Source organism: Anas acuta, chromosome 7 (genome assembly GCF_963932015.1).
Source record: "Anas acuta chromosome 7, bAnaAcu1.1, whole genome shotgun sequence".
In the NCBI taxonomy this organism is placed as follows: Eukaryota; Metazoa; Chordata; class Aves; order Anseriformes; family Anatidae; genus Anas; species Anas acuta.
This window is the reverse complement of record NC_088985.1, coordinates 5739341-5754769: the sequence shown is the minus strand read 5'-3', so window position 1 is coordinate 5754769 and position 15429 is coordinate 5739341. Positions and strand designations below refer to the sequence as shown.

General features: G+C 36.6%; 1 protein-coding gene across 19 annotated transcripts in view; it reads right to left on the bottom strand.

The window, feature by feature from the left end:
• Nucleotides 1-15429, bottom strand: part of CTNNA3 (catenin alpha 3) — a 477233-nt gene that overhangs the window by 228152 nt on the left and 233652 nt on the right. The window contains exon 1 of one of the 19 annotated variants that reach the window (XM_068687739.1): nucleotides 4250-4386. The exons of the other annotated variants lie outside the window; for them this stretch is intronic. Within the exon in view, the coding sequence (XP_068543840.1) occupies nucleotides 4250-4264 (15 nt within the window). The 5' untranslated portion in view covers nucleotides 4265-4386. Of the gene's footprint in view, nucleotides 1-4249; nucleotides 4387-15429 lie in introns of those variants that run through there. 19 annotated transcript variants of the gene reach the window in all.

Sequence of the window (15429 nt, the reverse complement as noted above, 5' to 3'; positions counted from 1 at the left end):
GTAACCAACTGTGCCAACAAGGGGAAAATCTTCTTTCCGGCTCAAGGCCTCCCAGCAAGCCAGGCTTTCACCTTACAAACTCAGTATCCATTGATTTCAGTTGTTACTGTAACTTGTTGCTTTAAAGAAAATGAAATGCAACCATATCTTCAATATGAACTAAAAGGCTGCCATTATCCAACTAACCATCTTAACAAACTGAAGAGACATGCATGCAAAACTGAAAAAACAACCTCAATTTACCAAAAGCAGAATCATTCTATTTTACCAAATATCCAAATAACTTACCTCTGCATCTCCCTAGCTTTGTGCCTATGCCGTTAAGTCTTACTCTTATAATCATTTCAAAAAACTTTCAAGGAAAATAAAAAAATCAAACATTTAGAAATCTGTTTTAACAGTTTATGTATATCAGGTCATTGAAAAGTTAAAAGCAATATAACCGTGGGAGGAATTAATTTACTGTTTGAAAACAAAATAGTTTGCAGGTCATGTGAACTAGAAAAATTAAAACACATTTATTCTGCTTAACCTGCAACTAACTCTGTGTGGCAGTAGAAGAATGAATTAATTATTCCATTCCTCATTCTAACAAGGATCTACAAATCAGTTATATTTTCCTGAGCTGACCCTCTATAAATTCCAGAAATGTATTCTGCAAATGTTATGGAGTTGGGGCTATAAAAAGAAACAGAGCTAGCTGGAGTATTGTTGCACATTACAAACCAAGGCACAAATTAAAGATTATAGCAAAAGCTTAAATTTATCTTTCCAAGATGGATGGGCAAGTTGTTTCCAAGTCTTCAGAATGGTGTACATCACATAACTTTATGAGCAGTGCCATCCTTTTCTGTCTTGCTCATCATAAAACACACAGTAGTGAAAATCATTTTCTATTATTTTGTTCGATAGTTTAGGGGATGAATAAATCTTATTTAACATCTCTAAAATTACCATTCTTTGTTTAGATATGAAACTGTAGTCCAAAGGCAGGTCAGAGCACAGTAAGCTATCATTCATGATTTGTTCTTCTCTCACATTAGGAAATAAAACTCAGAATTACGTTAATTCATTTCACAGATTCACAGTCTTTAGCACTGGGGTTAAGGTAATAAAAAAGGATGCCAGTAAATACAAGTAAGCACCACCTTTCCAACTGCAGTTGAAATACCCTACTGAAAGTATACCAAACACAGCTGCATGTTCCTAAGTTTGAGCTTTCCTCACATTTTCTAAGGATGTACAACATAACCACATAAGCTATTTTCCTTACTTTTTGCATTCTCAATTGCTTCCTTCCCAGCACTTCAAAGATGCTGTGGTCAATGTGCATTGTGAAACTCATGATACGAAATTCAGAAGATGAGAATAGAAAAGCCAGTAACATGCAGCCTGAGACTAAGAAGGCAACCACTCACACATAGCCATTAAACTACCACAACATGTAATATATACAGATTTTTATAAAGTTACGAACCGATCTTCTGAATTGTACAACCTCTAATCATTTCTGTCCGTAAACTAATGTAAAGCCGTGACAGTGTAGGCAGTTCTGGGGTCACTAATAACTCGAGGTTTCAAGCTACATTTAAAAAAGGCTGTGCACTATATATATATATATATATATATATATATACACACACACATAAATCTGTTAAGTGTGTCAAATCAATAGCTTCCCTAATTGAAAACATTTCATCAGTTGGGGTGTTCGGCACAATTACATCTCCCCAAAGGTGGATCACCTGGTAGGAAAAAGTACAATTCCATTACACTGAGAAGACCAAAACTGGTGTTTGCAACTCCAAAGCACTGTGGCTTACTAAATGTCAGAAAGCAATGTGCTTCCAGAAACGGAGCCAAAAGACCAACATGCCTTCATTTTCCAGTGCAGAAGCTGTGTATTGAGGCTGTATGACCTGCTGTCTCATCAAGACTGCAAAAGAAACATCCACATCTTACAGAAACATTCACAGCTGCTTTACTGTCCTGACAACAGGGATGCCTTTTCTCCTACACACATCATAGCTTCACTGTTGCTTTGAGTATCTTTAACCCATTAGCATATGATTACGGAGATTGCAGGCCAACTTTTAGCACATTTTGTGTTAATAAACACTCTGGACTGACAGGCATTATGCAGTTTGCAAACATACTTGCAGTTGTGAAATGTTTATCATCAGCCAAGACTTTGTTAAAAACTCAGCAGGACAATCCTGTAATACAGTGCTTCATATGAAGCAAAAATGAAAAGCACAGTCTTGATGTTATTCATACTTCGCTTCTGTGGTTCATTTTATAGGACATGCACATGAAATACTGTTTATCACAATTAAAGTAACATAAAAAATATTTGCTCTTAACAGAGAAATATCTCTGGACCAGATTTGGACTTGCTTCAACAATAAAAAAGGTTCTCAGAAACCTATAATCAATTCCTTCAGAAGCAATAGCCACACAAATAAAATATAAACATAGACACCTTCTAATGTTTCAGATTGCCAGTAAATATAGGGCCTAATTTAGTACTGGTATATGCCTAATGGGGATTTACTCATGTAAGTGTCAAATAGATTTGCTTAAAGTAAGTTATTATTAAGAATAAGGAACATACATGTATGCATGACTTACTTGCAAAGTCCCATGGGATGATTTCTTTTTTAAATCGTTTTTAGGCAGTTTTTATTGTTCCTACAAAACGGACTTAACATTACAATTCTGTTACACTTCACTATGATACAGTACCTTTACTACAGCCAAATTTCCCTTAATTTTCTCAGCCTTTAGGCCTCAAATCTTATAGCACTACATGGTGGTTATTTATTTCTTGTATTTGTTCTGTTTCTAACCTGGTAATTCATTTTTCTCCATGGAGTGTTATGACTAGGTTCACAGCTATTCCAATTTGGATGAAAGGAAAAAACAAGCTTTCACAATTCTGCACTTAACCACTACAAAACTTGAATTTGTTTTCTTATTATTTTAAAATGATTTGTCTACTGTTTGGGATTTATGCCCAGTTGGACCTAGCTGACTGGTACAGTCATAGATCTTTCTCTTTGACTATCTTACATACTGCATAGAAGGTAAAATAGAAGTGGCATAAATGCTGGCTGAACACCTAGCATCACATTCAAAACCACAAATTCATCTTTCTAAAGCAACTTATCTTGTTTAGGCTAGTCTCAAACAACTCATGCCTACTTTCCATCCCATTTATGAGACCTCAGAATGTATTGCTAGCATTCTGTTTACAATTTTGCGTTTGACAGCAAGTTGTGGGGAGAAAGGAATCATCTGTATAAGGAATTTAAAAATTAAGTATCTTCCAAATTCTATTCCAGCCTTTGATCTTTTGATGAAATTCATTTATCTTTAACAGATTAAATCAACAGATTAAATTAAAAGCACTGATCTGTTTCCTAGTTACTGTCATTTTCTGAAAGACCACAGGGTATCTTTTCTTTGCTACTTTAATTTTGAAGTCTTCTGTTTTCAATGACCAGGTCTATTGATTCATCAATGCTTGGCAAGTCAAAATGAGCAAAGTTTCATGTAGCAATGGAGAATAATCCGATCATGTTTCTTACTCAGTTCAAATCATCTAACTCTTGGTATCTACAGTATTGGTATCTATGCCTGAATGAGTAATGTGGCAGGGGAGAAACAGGACAGGCAACTGAACTCAGCCTAAATATGGCACTTTCATTTGGTCAGATGCATCCCTGTAGACTCCACAGACTGAACTTACTGACTCAGCCGCCCAGCCCTGTGATGGGAACGTAGGCAGCTAGGTCAGATTGCAGATCATCACACTGGAAATGCTGAAAATTAAACAATGTGAGTTCCACACTCAGCGTCCAAAAAAATTAAAAAAAAAAAAAAAGTCCAGTTCTTTCTGTAACTGAAACTCTAGGTGAGCCAGAGGCCCAGGCTCCACACGTGGCACGAGAGCCATGAACAGGAGCGACTGCTGAGCCAAAGCTGCTGCCTCCTCTTTAACACAGCGTACCTCAGCCTTACCAGCTGGTAAGCAAAGTAAAATACACAATTTTAATCTTAAAGAAGTAAAAAGCTGTCCCTTCCAGTCATAAATGTTACAAGAAAGTATCCATGTTTCCATAGTTTTTGCCAACGTTTTCTCACTTTTAAGTCCCTTCTCAAACCAGGAATGTGGATTCAAAGTTACAAGTTTCCAGAACTAAAATCTTTTGTTTGTTATATCCTACAAAACAACCTGCAAGATTACCTTTGGGATTGACATTTCACAGCGTGCAGAGCCATGCGATGCAGACGTCCACGCCTCAAGAGTGGCGGCAGGGCCGGGGGCCTGTGTGAGGAGAGGCAGCGCTGCCCTCTGCCAGACACAGCAGCTTCCTGCTGAGGAGGGGGTGGGAGTGGCTATCCTTTACGGGTAGTGGTGCCAACCGTCCCCCCGCCACCCTTTTTTTTTTTTTTTTTTTTTTAAACATTGGTTTCCAAGACAAGTGTCTGTACAAAAAGCCTTGGTCAGCTTTCCTGATAAAACCTTCACTTGTGGCTGTTTGTTCGCTAACATAAAAATATTATTTAACTGTAGATACAATCTGTAACTTAGCCAAGAATGTGGCAACTGAAAGCAGGTATTACCTCAGTAAAAGCGGCAAATTATATTTATCTGATAAAAAGCCAATGAGTAAACAATACAGAGATTGATACTTTGCATACCTCTTAAATTCTGCTCTCAGAGCTAATTCTAATTTTATTTTGTATTGTAAAGCCATTTGCTTTAAATCTCACTTACGGCCTATCATTACGTCAGAGAAACAAACATTTTGCTAGCCAAAAAAAAGCCCGTTCTGTACTAGGCCAAATCTAAACTAGAAATTTTAGCAGCATACAGATACCAATTAGATATGTGAAGTTTAATGATTTTTCTGTCTTACAGATGCCCATGGGTTTTCACTGTTATACTTGAAAAAAAAGGGTACTCTGGTATATTTTCATTTTAAAAGCTACTTTGTGTTCACTTTAGCTGCAGTAAACTGTTTATGCAAGGTTATTTATTTGTTGTTACAGATAAATTCTCAACAATGTATCTTAGAGTATTTTCTATAGACATTACCACAATTAGTGTAGCTTAACCTAAAGCAGCTGGCCTAGAGAGAGAGACTTAACAGATCCAAAGGGATTAAAGACAGAAACATGTATCTGTCTATGCAAACACATTGCTATTTTCATCTTCTTCTTTTCTTTTCTTTTCTTTTTTTTTTTTTTTTTTTTTTTCCTGCAGATTATGCTAAGGAGCTTGAACTTTAGTTACAAATAGAAATGTGGAAAGAAAATACCATGATTAAATTATGGTAGGCTATTTATCATACTCCTCAAAATCAGCCTGATATTATAGTCTCAGTTTCAGAGATTAAATTCATATTCTAAAATTCATTGCCTCTCCTATGTTTGGCTCTTCATCTGTTTCAGACTGAAGTCTGAAAGCAGCAGCAGCAGGTCCTAACTCCTCCAGTGACAGAGTAATCTTCTCTCAGAGGACACCTCCAATTGCATCTCCCCAGATCGCGGCAGGAATCCAGCTGGGCAAAAGCCATTTCCTCAGAGCTGAACTGAGGGTGCTTGATGGTAGACAGCTCCATGCATGTGGAGTGGCAGAAAACTGCACTTGCCAGTCATCAGCACATACATTTCTGTTTGTATCCAACAAGATACAACAGTACATTTTCTCTGAAGACCTGAGTCATTTCATTCCAGGCCAGCATAAATAATGTATTTTCTACACAATTAAGTTAATTTTGCTTATTATTCAGAGCAAGAGCCGAGTGTACTCTACAAGTGACTCATGTACAAGCCCTTGACTGAACAATCTGAAGGAGGGTGTATGTATTTATGCAGAGGGACTATAAAAATGGGGATAAGTATAACATGATAGTACGCACAGCCTTTGTTTGCAATACATTTTACATTGATGGATTTCAAATAAACGAGCTATCGCTTCACCAGTCACAGGAATAAAGCAAAATGGCACATTACTGGGAAATGCTATCTCAAAACAACAGCTGTATGCATACTTTGACTACGAATGTAAATGGCAAGCAATCCCAGCAGCATGCCCTATTCTGTTATTGCCTACAGGGAATCAATGCCTGATTACATTTAGCATGGCTTCTCTTTTGCTACCTTCATTTCATCTGCTGTGAAATCATGATTCTCCATTTTCATTTCTTCCTCAAGCTTTTTTTATCATTGAATTCTTCCAATTACTAATTCCATGTTCACAGTCTGTGTATCTTTTAAAAGCCAGACCCCACAATGGAGATCTGTTATGTAGGCTTTTCCTCTCCAGCATCCTTCCATCACAGAGATGGCAAAAAATCTCACTGCACCTAATTTGGGGCCATCTCACTGCCTTAAAGGTAGTCACATGTGACAAAATTTACCATCCTGGCTTCACTCCTCATCTGGGAGACTTGCAATGACCACGACAGTAGCCCCAGCTCCCACATATCCTCTGTAAAGATGCCAACTGGCCCCTCCAGACTTGGGAATCCTGGTTCTGTTGGGTGACTTCAAGAACCCAGCTGAAGTTTCCAGATAACTAAATTGGTTCTTGAGGGCATCTAATGAATTCTGTCACTCTGAAGTCATTCTAGATGCATTATTACAATTTTTGTGTACTGCAAAGGGTTTCAGATATGCTTCTGTAGTGCTGTTAAAGGTAAGAAGTAACATCTGGTTTTAGAAAGGCTATAAATCCAAGAAAGTTAGCTAACATTGCAAAGTGTACCCTGTAAATCTACATGCATAAATCTTGCCAGCATACTAAGCACTGAACACGCACTCGCTCAAAGCAAAAACCTGTGCCTTGCATCAAAGAACTTACTCAGCACTGGAAGGAACATGCCAACCTCACTCAAGTACTTTCATGTTGCTGGTGGAGGTATCTGTTTTTTATTGTTCACCTTGCTTCCTTTATAAAGGTAATATGAGAAGATGCATAATATGTGAAAGAAGGAAAGAAGCACACTCCTCCAGGTTAAGTGTACTCTCACATCAGTATTCTTACCTTTGAGATCAAAACGTAGCTGATGACTGGTATACTAAGAACACATTGACATTGCTACAGTTAATGTACAAGGATTTCTTGTTTACTGAAAACAAACCAGTTTTACATCATAACAAATGTGATGCTGAATACCTTGAAGAGTAAATGGATTTTCTGAGGTTTCTAGAATGTCCTTGAGACTCATCTATAAATCCTACAATAGTACCAACTAGAATATTGACTATTCTGCTGATGTTTCTCACAAAAAATATATATTCTGATTTTTTTTTTTCTTAATATACCATATATTCAACACCCTACAGAGTAAGATATGAATACTTCCACAGGAGACAACATAATTTGATGTGAATTATGATGTGAATCTAGTGAGCAAAAAACCAGCTCATACTTACGGCACATCAACTTGGCCCTTCTTAGAAGGACATGTAAGACCAGACAGGCATTTGAAAAACGTGCAGAACACCCAAGAAGTGTGATTTCCTATGGATTTGTATCATATGCCTAAAACCCGTCCCATTTTGTCAGTCCTTCCTCCCACTTGTCTTACTCATTAAACATATGCAGCATGGGAAGCATGGTGTTACATATGTGCTGATTAACCATACAGCTATGCTGACCAGCTAACAGGCTGATGACTCCCCATATAGCTAATGTATCATAACTACTTTATATTCCTTGGAAGCTTTAATGTGGACCTCTCTCCTCCAACCAACATCTGATTTTTTTGTACTTCATTGTAGTGACCTCTATATTCAGAGAAATCTGGCTGAAATCATTCAACAATTCAAAAATTATCAAGGGGGGACCCAGAGTAGGCAATGTAATCACTTAACCCTTAATTTTCCTAAGATACCAAGTAAAATAGTTGAATTTTATAAAAGCACTGAGCTTTTTTTCAAGCTAGAAAACATATAAAATAATGTTTTAATTTTAAGTATGAAGGAGTCCAGTTAAATAAGCTGTAGTGTAGCAGAAGATTCTGGAGTTCAGTAAAACTTTGCACACCAAAAAAAATACGAGAACCTTTCCATAATGGTCTCACCTTCTTCCATCATAAAGTGAAGCCAGCACTGGAAAACAATGGGACAGGCTTAATTTAAGAAGAGACTAAGAAGTCCTTCTCATTTCCTGCTCTGACGTAAATAAGACATTTCTCCTTCTTTTTTAGAAGGAATTACATTTTGCTTATAAAGATCCTGTTTAACTCCACAATGTGTACAGTATTGTTTTAGCATTCACTCAAATCTGTATACATGCATTTTTAGTCTCAAGCTAGAACAAAATTTCAAAATTGGAAAAAATCGTATTTGAGGATTTGTTATCAGTAAAATATGGTTTTACATTGCTCAATAAGAGCAGCTAGAGTTCTGTTAATGATATTGCCTGCAAGAGTATTCCATAAAATCTAAATAGCAGCATATAAAAATACATACATTACTTTATGCAGTAACCAATTATTTAAAATAAATATGAATAAACAATTTTAATCTATGATTAAGATGACATTGTATTTTTACTATCTACCCCCTTTTTTTTTTTCTCTCTTAAACAACAACAGAAAATGTATTGCCTTGAAAAGAAGTTAGCTGTGTCTGTTAAGGACATATACTGCATTATAATAGAGTGCAGTAGACTAGTGCGAGAAAGCCTTTCACTGACAAGAAGGAATGCTCTTAATAAATACCAAAGGAAAGAGACAAATGAGTATGTGACAAATGAGTAGGTTATTTAAAAGTTTCATTTATCTCATTCAACTACTCCAAAACTCAATAAAAAATACAAATAAAAATAGAAAATGTTACTTCCTGTTTCCCAGACTTCCAATTCACTGATTTTTTTTTCATGAAAAAATGTATGATTTTCCTCTAAGAGTACAGTACAAGTCTGGTAAGAACTATTCAGTTGGTTTACAATGCTCAAGTAGGCAAAATTAATCTTTGCCATAGTTCAACCTTTTCTAACTAATTATTAATCTAATTATCTAATTATCTAGTTAATCTATCTGAAAGAGCAACCTAATGTATCTAATACAAATGCTACCTGTAAAAATGATGCCATATATGACATTTGTGCTCACATGAAAAGCTTTTCAAGATGGTCCCCAAATAACTCAGTTAATTTAAACCCATTAAACATCAAAAACATCAAACTGATTAAATGGTTACATTAAACCCATCCACACCAAAAAGGTATATAAACAAGTGTTTGGGACTTCATATAAACACTTAAATATGTATAAGAGATCAGACCACAGGTTCACAGCTGCTCTTTATCCTATCTTCTAGCAGTGATCAACCACAAACAGGAAAAGAGTGTAGGACAGAAGAAGTACACACTGATGTTTTCTATAGTATGTGCTTCCACCTCTTGACAATATACAGCGTATGTGACTTCTTGAGAAAGAGGTGGTATCCACCTCATAGTAGAAATTCATATCAGCAGTGAATAAAAATGTCTTACTGCTAGCTATTAATAATTCATTACTATTTAGTTAGTCACTGAATCTACAAGAAGAAGCAATACCCTATGAACTAGGTGGCCAGCTGCACACCCTGAACAATAAATTGCAAATAATGCAAGCAAGCAGACAGTCTGATTTTCAAAACAGCTGCATGGTTTAAACAAAGAATTACTGAGTGGAGGCACAACAGAATTCATCCCAAAATGTCTTACCCATTTTGTGCTGCAGACTGGAAATCTCAGGCTAAATCAAGATACCCGTGTGAATTTCTCCAGGTAGGGTCAATACACAAAGTCAGATGCCAATTAGTGATGGCACTCCACTTTCTCTATGTAATCAACAGGAAGAAACAAGTTCCTAGAGGACAATTCAGAAACATGATGCACAAAAAGAACAGATACTCAGAGGTAGCCATTAGGAAGTAAAAACCACAGAGTTCCATCTTTTTTCTCCCCTCCCTTCAGAGTTTAGATACATGTCTCAGGACAGCATGACTCAGCCTGATGTATTTTCAGCACACAGGCCTCGCTTTCAGGCCTGACCACCAGATGAAAGAATAGATTTGGTACGGCAGTTTGGTCCCTCACACTGAAGAAGAGTGATAATGCATGTGCCATGGGACCAAAGAAGACTGCTGGCACATTTACTCAGTCCCCTCTCAGGACTGTTTCATCAGACCTGAGATGAAAAGCCAAAAATTTCACTGACATAAGACTGTTCCTTGGATAACTGCTTCCTATGTAAGTGCACACAGATTCACCCTCCTGCAGTCACTCTTCTTTGTATTGCACCTACCTCAGTCACTCAACGCTACTTACAGATTTATTCTCCATACACAGGGGAGCTGTATGCCTTGGAGATTGGATTCACCAGGGCTCTATGCTTCCTGTACTTATCTAGATTTCTGATTAAACCACAGTTTTCAGTAAAGTTAACAGTTAACCCTCGTTAAATGCAGTGTACAGCTCTTACAGAGAAGACCTTTCTATTGCAAATGCTCGTGTGGTTTCCAGCCCTTCCTGCTATTTTGTGATGGTCCAATCTGGTGGGAAAAAAATAACAGCTGTAGTTGTTGCATTCAATTTCTAAACAACCAGATTTTATTTTCACTAGATCACTCAGACTTCTTTTTTTTTTTGTCTTTTGGTTATAGATGTTAACAGCAGAAGCACCTGTCCCAAAGATAACTTCTCTTTGTAAATATTCTCATCACTGCAGCACTCACTTGCGATTTCAGTTCTGTTTTGCTCCAGTTATGAAAATCAAAATCCCTGCTCTTTATTCCTTTAATACGGATAGATTACCCCCAACTAAACCTTATTCCTCCCACTGTGCCTATCCACCTGTGCCATCTATCCTGCCATACAGCCTTCAGTTCTCAGTTATCCCTCTGAGTTTTGATTAGCTGTGTTTCTGCTTTCACCACTGTGAGGCTTCCAGCACTCAAATTTCACCTCCTAATCTCTCTGTTCCTTGAACCATTCCCTCTTTGAAATCCACAAGCCCAGTTGCTGTCACTCCAAAACATCTCACTCTCAGTTTTGAGATAGTGTCGTGCTTTGCTGTGGCATCCAGAGGTAAAAATGTTTCTGGTTTTCTTGCTACCTCTCATAACCATAGCATTCTAAGGACCTGACTTTACTTGAAAATGTTTCAATTTCTATAAATTTAATTCTAGTTATCACATACATACATTGTCTCATACTTATGCCTGACTGAAAACTAACAAACAAACAAACCATGAATTGGTAAGTATAGTTATTTTTGCAATGCACTAGCACTAGCCTAAGCCTCCTTACCACAATCATTTATACTTTTACAGTGTATTTCTGAAGTTCAGCATCTCAGCTCAACCTACTAGTAACACTCCTGTAACTTGCATTTCATGTTTTGACTGTGACATGACAATTCTGCAGAGTTGCAACATTTGTGTGTTTATTTGCCCATCAAACCCAAATGCTAAATATTGAAGCTAATATTTTCATACTTTACATACGGCAATTACAGGTTTATTTCTATAAAATATATAACAGCTCAGTTGCTAGAAATGGTTCATAAACCCTGTTTTTTCGTACCATTTCATTTCCAGATCCTACAGTAGGATCAAGCACCCAAAAAATTATCTGTGTTAAAGCAAAGTTTCCAGACAACACGGTGATAGAGTTTGATACAGTTAAAATATCAATGGCAACGACTGACAAATAGAGACTTCAAATCTGGCATCCTAACCCTTATTAAACTCTTTCACAATGCACAGAAGTGCAGCTATTTCTACTAAAAAATGAAGTTGGCCCTGAGTATGAAATAAACATTTGAGAGCTGATGTGGAATGGCTAGCCATAGGATCACAATTAATGCCCTATGGCCCACTGAGGATTTAAGAAAAGCAGCTCACTGAAGTGACACGGATTTCCAGGATCATCTGAGCTTATATTGAAGATTTTCTGTAAAATACAAAGTTCTATTTCTTTGGCTTTCAGTAGAAATCACAGAAGTTAGTTATTTAATCAATGATAATTTGACAAACCAATAAACCAAAATGCATTTTTTTAAAGTATAGAAGAAAACTAAGTATTAAATTAATTTACAGCTTATCTAAATGCTAAGGCGTATAACAAGTGTTAATTTAACAGAGAAGTCTGCTTAACACAAACCATATAGTTCTGCCCAAACTGATATTTATCAATTAGAGGTGGAGTTGGGATTTCTATTTTAAAACAGTGGAAGCATGAAGATCAGCACATGTCCTTCCTCTAATTAGTTCTTAAATACTTTGAAAATACAGTATACCTTCAGGGGAAAGAGCATTTGTCCAATCCTATAGACACACTGTGGATTAGGACCTGTACCTCATCACTGATTTTTCACTGTGTCACCTCAGCAGCAGCTGTAAGCATGACAGAGGTGATAGCTACAAATTCCATTCAGGTTTACCAACCTTAAAAGTTTTTCTACCACTGGTGTCATTTAAAGCTATAATTTGTTATCATCAATAGGTTAATGTGATTTATAACATCTTCCTTGAAAGAAAAATAAACGTCTTGATAAAGTGCTTTTTTTACAGTACCCTCACTTGAGCATCGAACCATTTGGCTGTCATTAACTGAGTCACATTTGTGCAGATGAGGAATTTACCAATAAAACATATGAATGCAGTTATCTTGTTACTCATCTCTGATTTTCAGAATCTGAGCAAAACAATGAAACTACTGATTTCTTTTATTGATATCAGCCCATACTTTGCAATAATGTTAAGCTGCTTGCAATCTCTGGGAATGTATGCAAACATTATACATTTTAAAATTCAATGTCATTTGAAAGTGATAATACAAGTATAACAAATTAAGTCTATTCTGCAGATGTATGAGTTTGTATTAATTCCTTTTTTATTAGGCTATAGTTAAATACAGTTTGTGTACTGATTTTAAGGAAATACCTTTCTATAGTCCTGAGGAATGAACCGCCTTTTGCTGCATTAGCAAAACTCTCAGTAACAGATTTCTAACAGAACGTTTCTAATTGAAATTCAATTCAAATACCTTCCGCTGTTGGAGACAATTCGCTTGAAATCTGAGAGCTGCGTCACCAAAAGCGTCCAAATAAATCACTTTCATACACAATCAGAAATGAACAAATGTTGTTTTTACAAGGTGTCATTCCCACTGAAACCAGACTGGCAAGCAAGACTATGTTCCTGTAATTCCTTTCTTCCTCAGGGAACAATTTTTGCCATAAAAGTTTTATTCCCATTGAATAATCTTAGCTTCCCTTAAAGAAAGAGAGAGACCTTTTCTTGCTGCAGGACAAAATGAATTTTAAAGATTCTGAAGTTTAATGCATTCCATGCAGTATCCAGTACCTTCACAGCCTGACTACGTTACAGTCCATCCAGACAGTGTATATTGCTGAAGTCTATTTATTGTCTTCCTCCTCTCTCTTTGTTATATTTGATTGCTCTATGCAGAAGGATTCACCATGTATTGCTGGCTCCCAAGCTGTCTTTTGACATAAGCCTAACTACTGGGGAAGAAAACCAATGTGATGTTGGGAAGGATGACTACAGGAGACCTTATGCAGAAACACATTCCATACACAATATAGGAAATAGTTTAACTCCGTTATAAGGCATCATTAAGTGATGGATGGAGAGAGAAATGAACATTTCATTCCATAAACTGTGTTATAACTGAAAAAAATTGCTAATAACACTACTAAACACTTAGCTAAGCCAAAGAAATATCTCAAAAATTTCACCACAGAATGTGGACAATTGTTTATTAAAAATGTAAACATGCTAATTCTGAAATCCAGAGTACAATCAGGTTTCTCCCTTTCTCTAATTGTTTACTGTCAATTGTCTAATATGCTCCTCTCATCTGTACTACACTTCACCCTTCATGTAAAAGCTGGTGAATTACCCTGATTTATCAGTGTATAAAATGCTAGGAAGCTGAAGCACCACCATTCTAATAGCAGTGAAGCTACTGTAGATACTGTTTGTTTGATGTGATGGCTTCATAACATCAATTTACTAACAGCAGCAATTACTCTCAACTTTCTAATAAAGTCAATATGGTTCACTAATGCCTAACGGTTGAGCTATATGGGAAGTTAGCCTATGCAGTCACAGTTACAAAAAGAACTATCATACCTTCTACTCTTTCAGTCTTTGGAAAACACTTGCCATGTCCTTTCTTCAGTGAGATTATAAACTCCTAGGACTGGGTTTAACCCTGCCTGTGTATTGTCCACTGTTACTACTCCAGCCAATAATTTATGCAGTAAAGACCTATACAGAATTTGTATTATATTTATTTTAAAATGATGTTAGCAAGTGTTGGAGATTGACATAGAGTCTTTCAATCCTGAACCCTACCCATTCAGTGGTCCTAAACGCAGACAGTACGCTAGCTACTCTTGCCTAACACAGCATTACACTTTCTATTTTGTGATCCTTAGCCATGATGAGCTGCAATGCCTAATACGTAACACCTAACTGAACAGAGTAAGAAGCCAGAGACTTCAAAATCAAGCATTATACTTGACGTTTTGAATTTTGTTCCAATCAATACCTCAGAAATTGACTTTTCTTTTAATGTGAATACTCAAATGATATAATTAAACTGAAAGATCATGTGAACTCACATCAAGGAAAGGGCATCAGAACATGTCCTGTAGTCCATGTTACGGAAAAACCTTAATCAGCAACCACTTAGTATTTAAGAGTATCAAACACATCCACCCCAGTGACTACAGGACAATCATGCTAGCAGTATGGACATGCAGTTCAGAAGAAATTATGTACAGAATATTAAATTATCAAATTTTGGATTTTGTTAAATGTTTGACAACAGAACTCACAGCTGGATTTGGACCGATCAAAGTTTTCACCACTACCTGTTCATTGTAGCAAGTATGTCAGTTTCCTAATCTAAACGTAGTCAAGTACTCTCATACAGCAACAAGTTACTTCCTATCAGGTGACAGCTTTCCACCTTTGCATTTTTAACCTAGAATAAATATGAGATAACTGCATTACTGTTACCATTAGTCTCAACCAGCTGTATAAATACTTTACTCCTGTAGAGGCAGTAAAAATGCCATTCAACTTCCTGGTCAGGTTGATGGCTGGACTTGACGTTCTCAAAGGCCTTTTATAACCTAAATGATTCTTCAATGATTCTGTGATTCTATATGGGAAAGAAGGGGAATGAAACAACTTTCAAAAACTCTACCCCAGACTGTAATTATAAAAAAGAATATATCTTCCCTGATGAGAACATAGGGACAAAGAAAAGAAACTGCTTTGGAACTGAGTGGAGGGGAGGAACATGGGAACGTTGCATGTGAATTTTCCCCATTACTCATCCAAGCTCAGTAGCAAGTAGAGATTACAATATGGGAGGAAAAA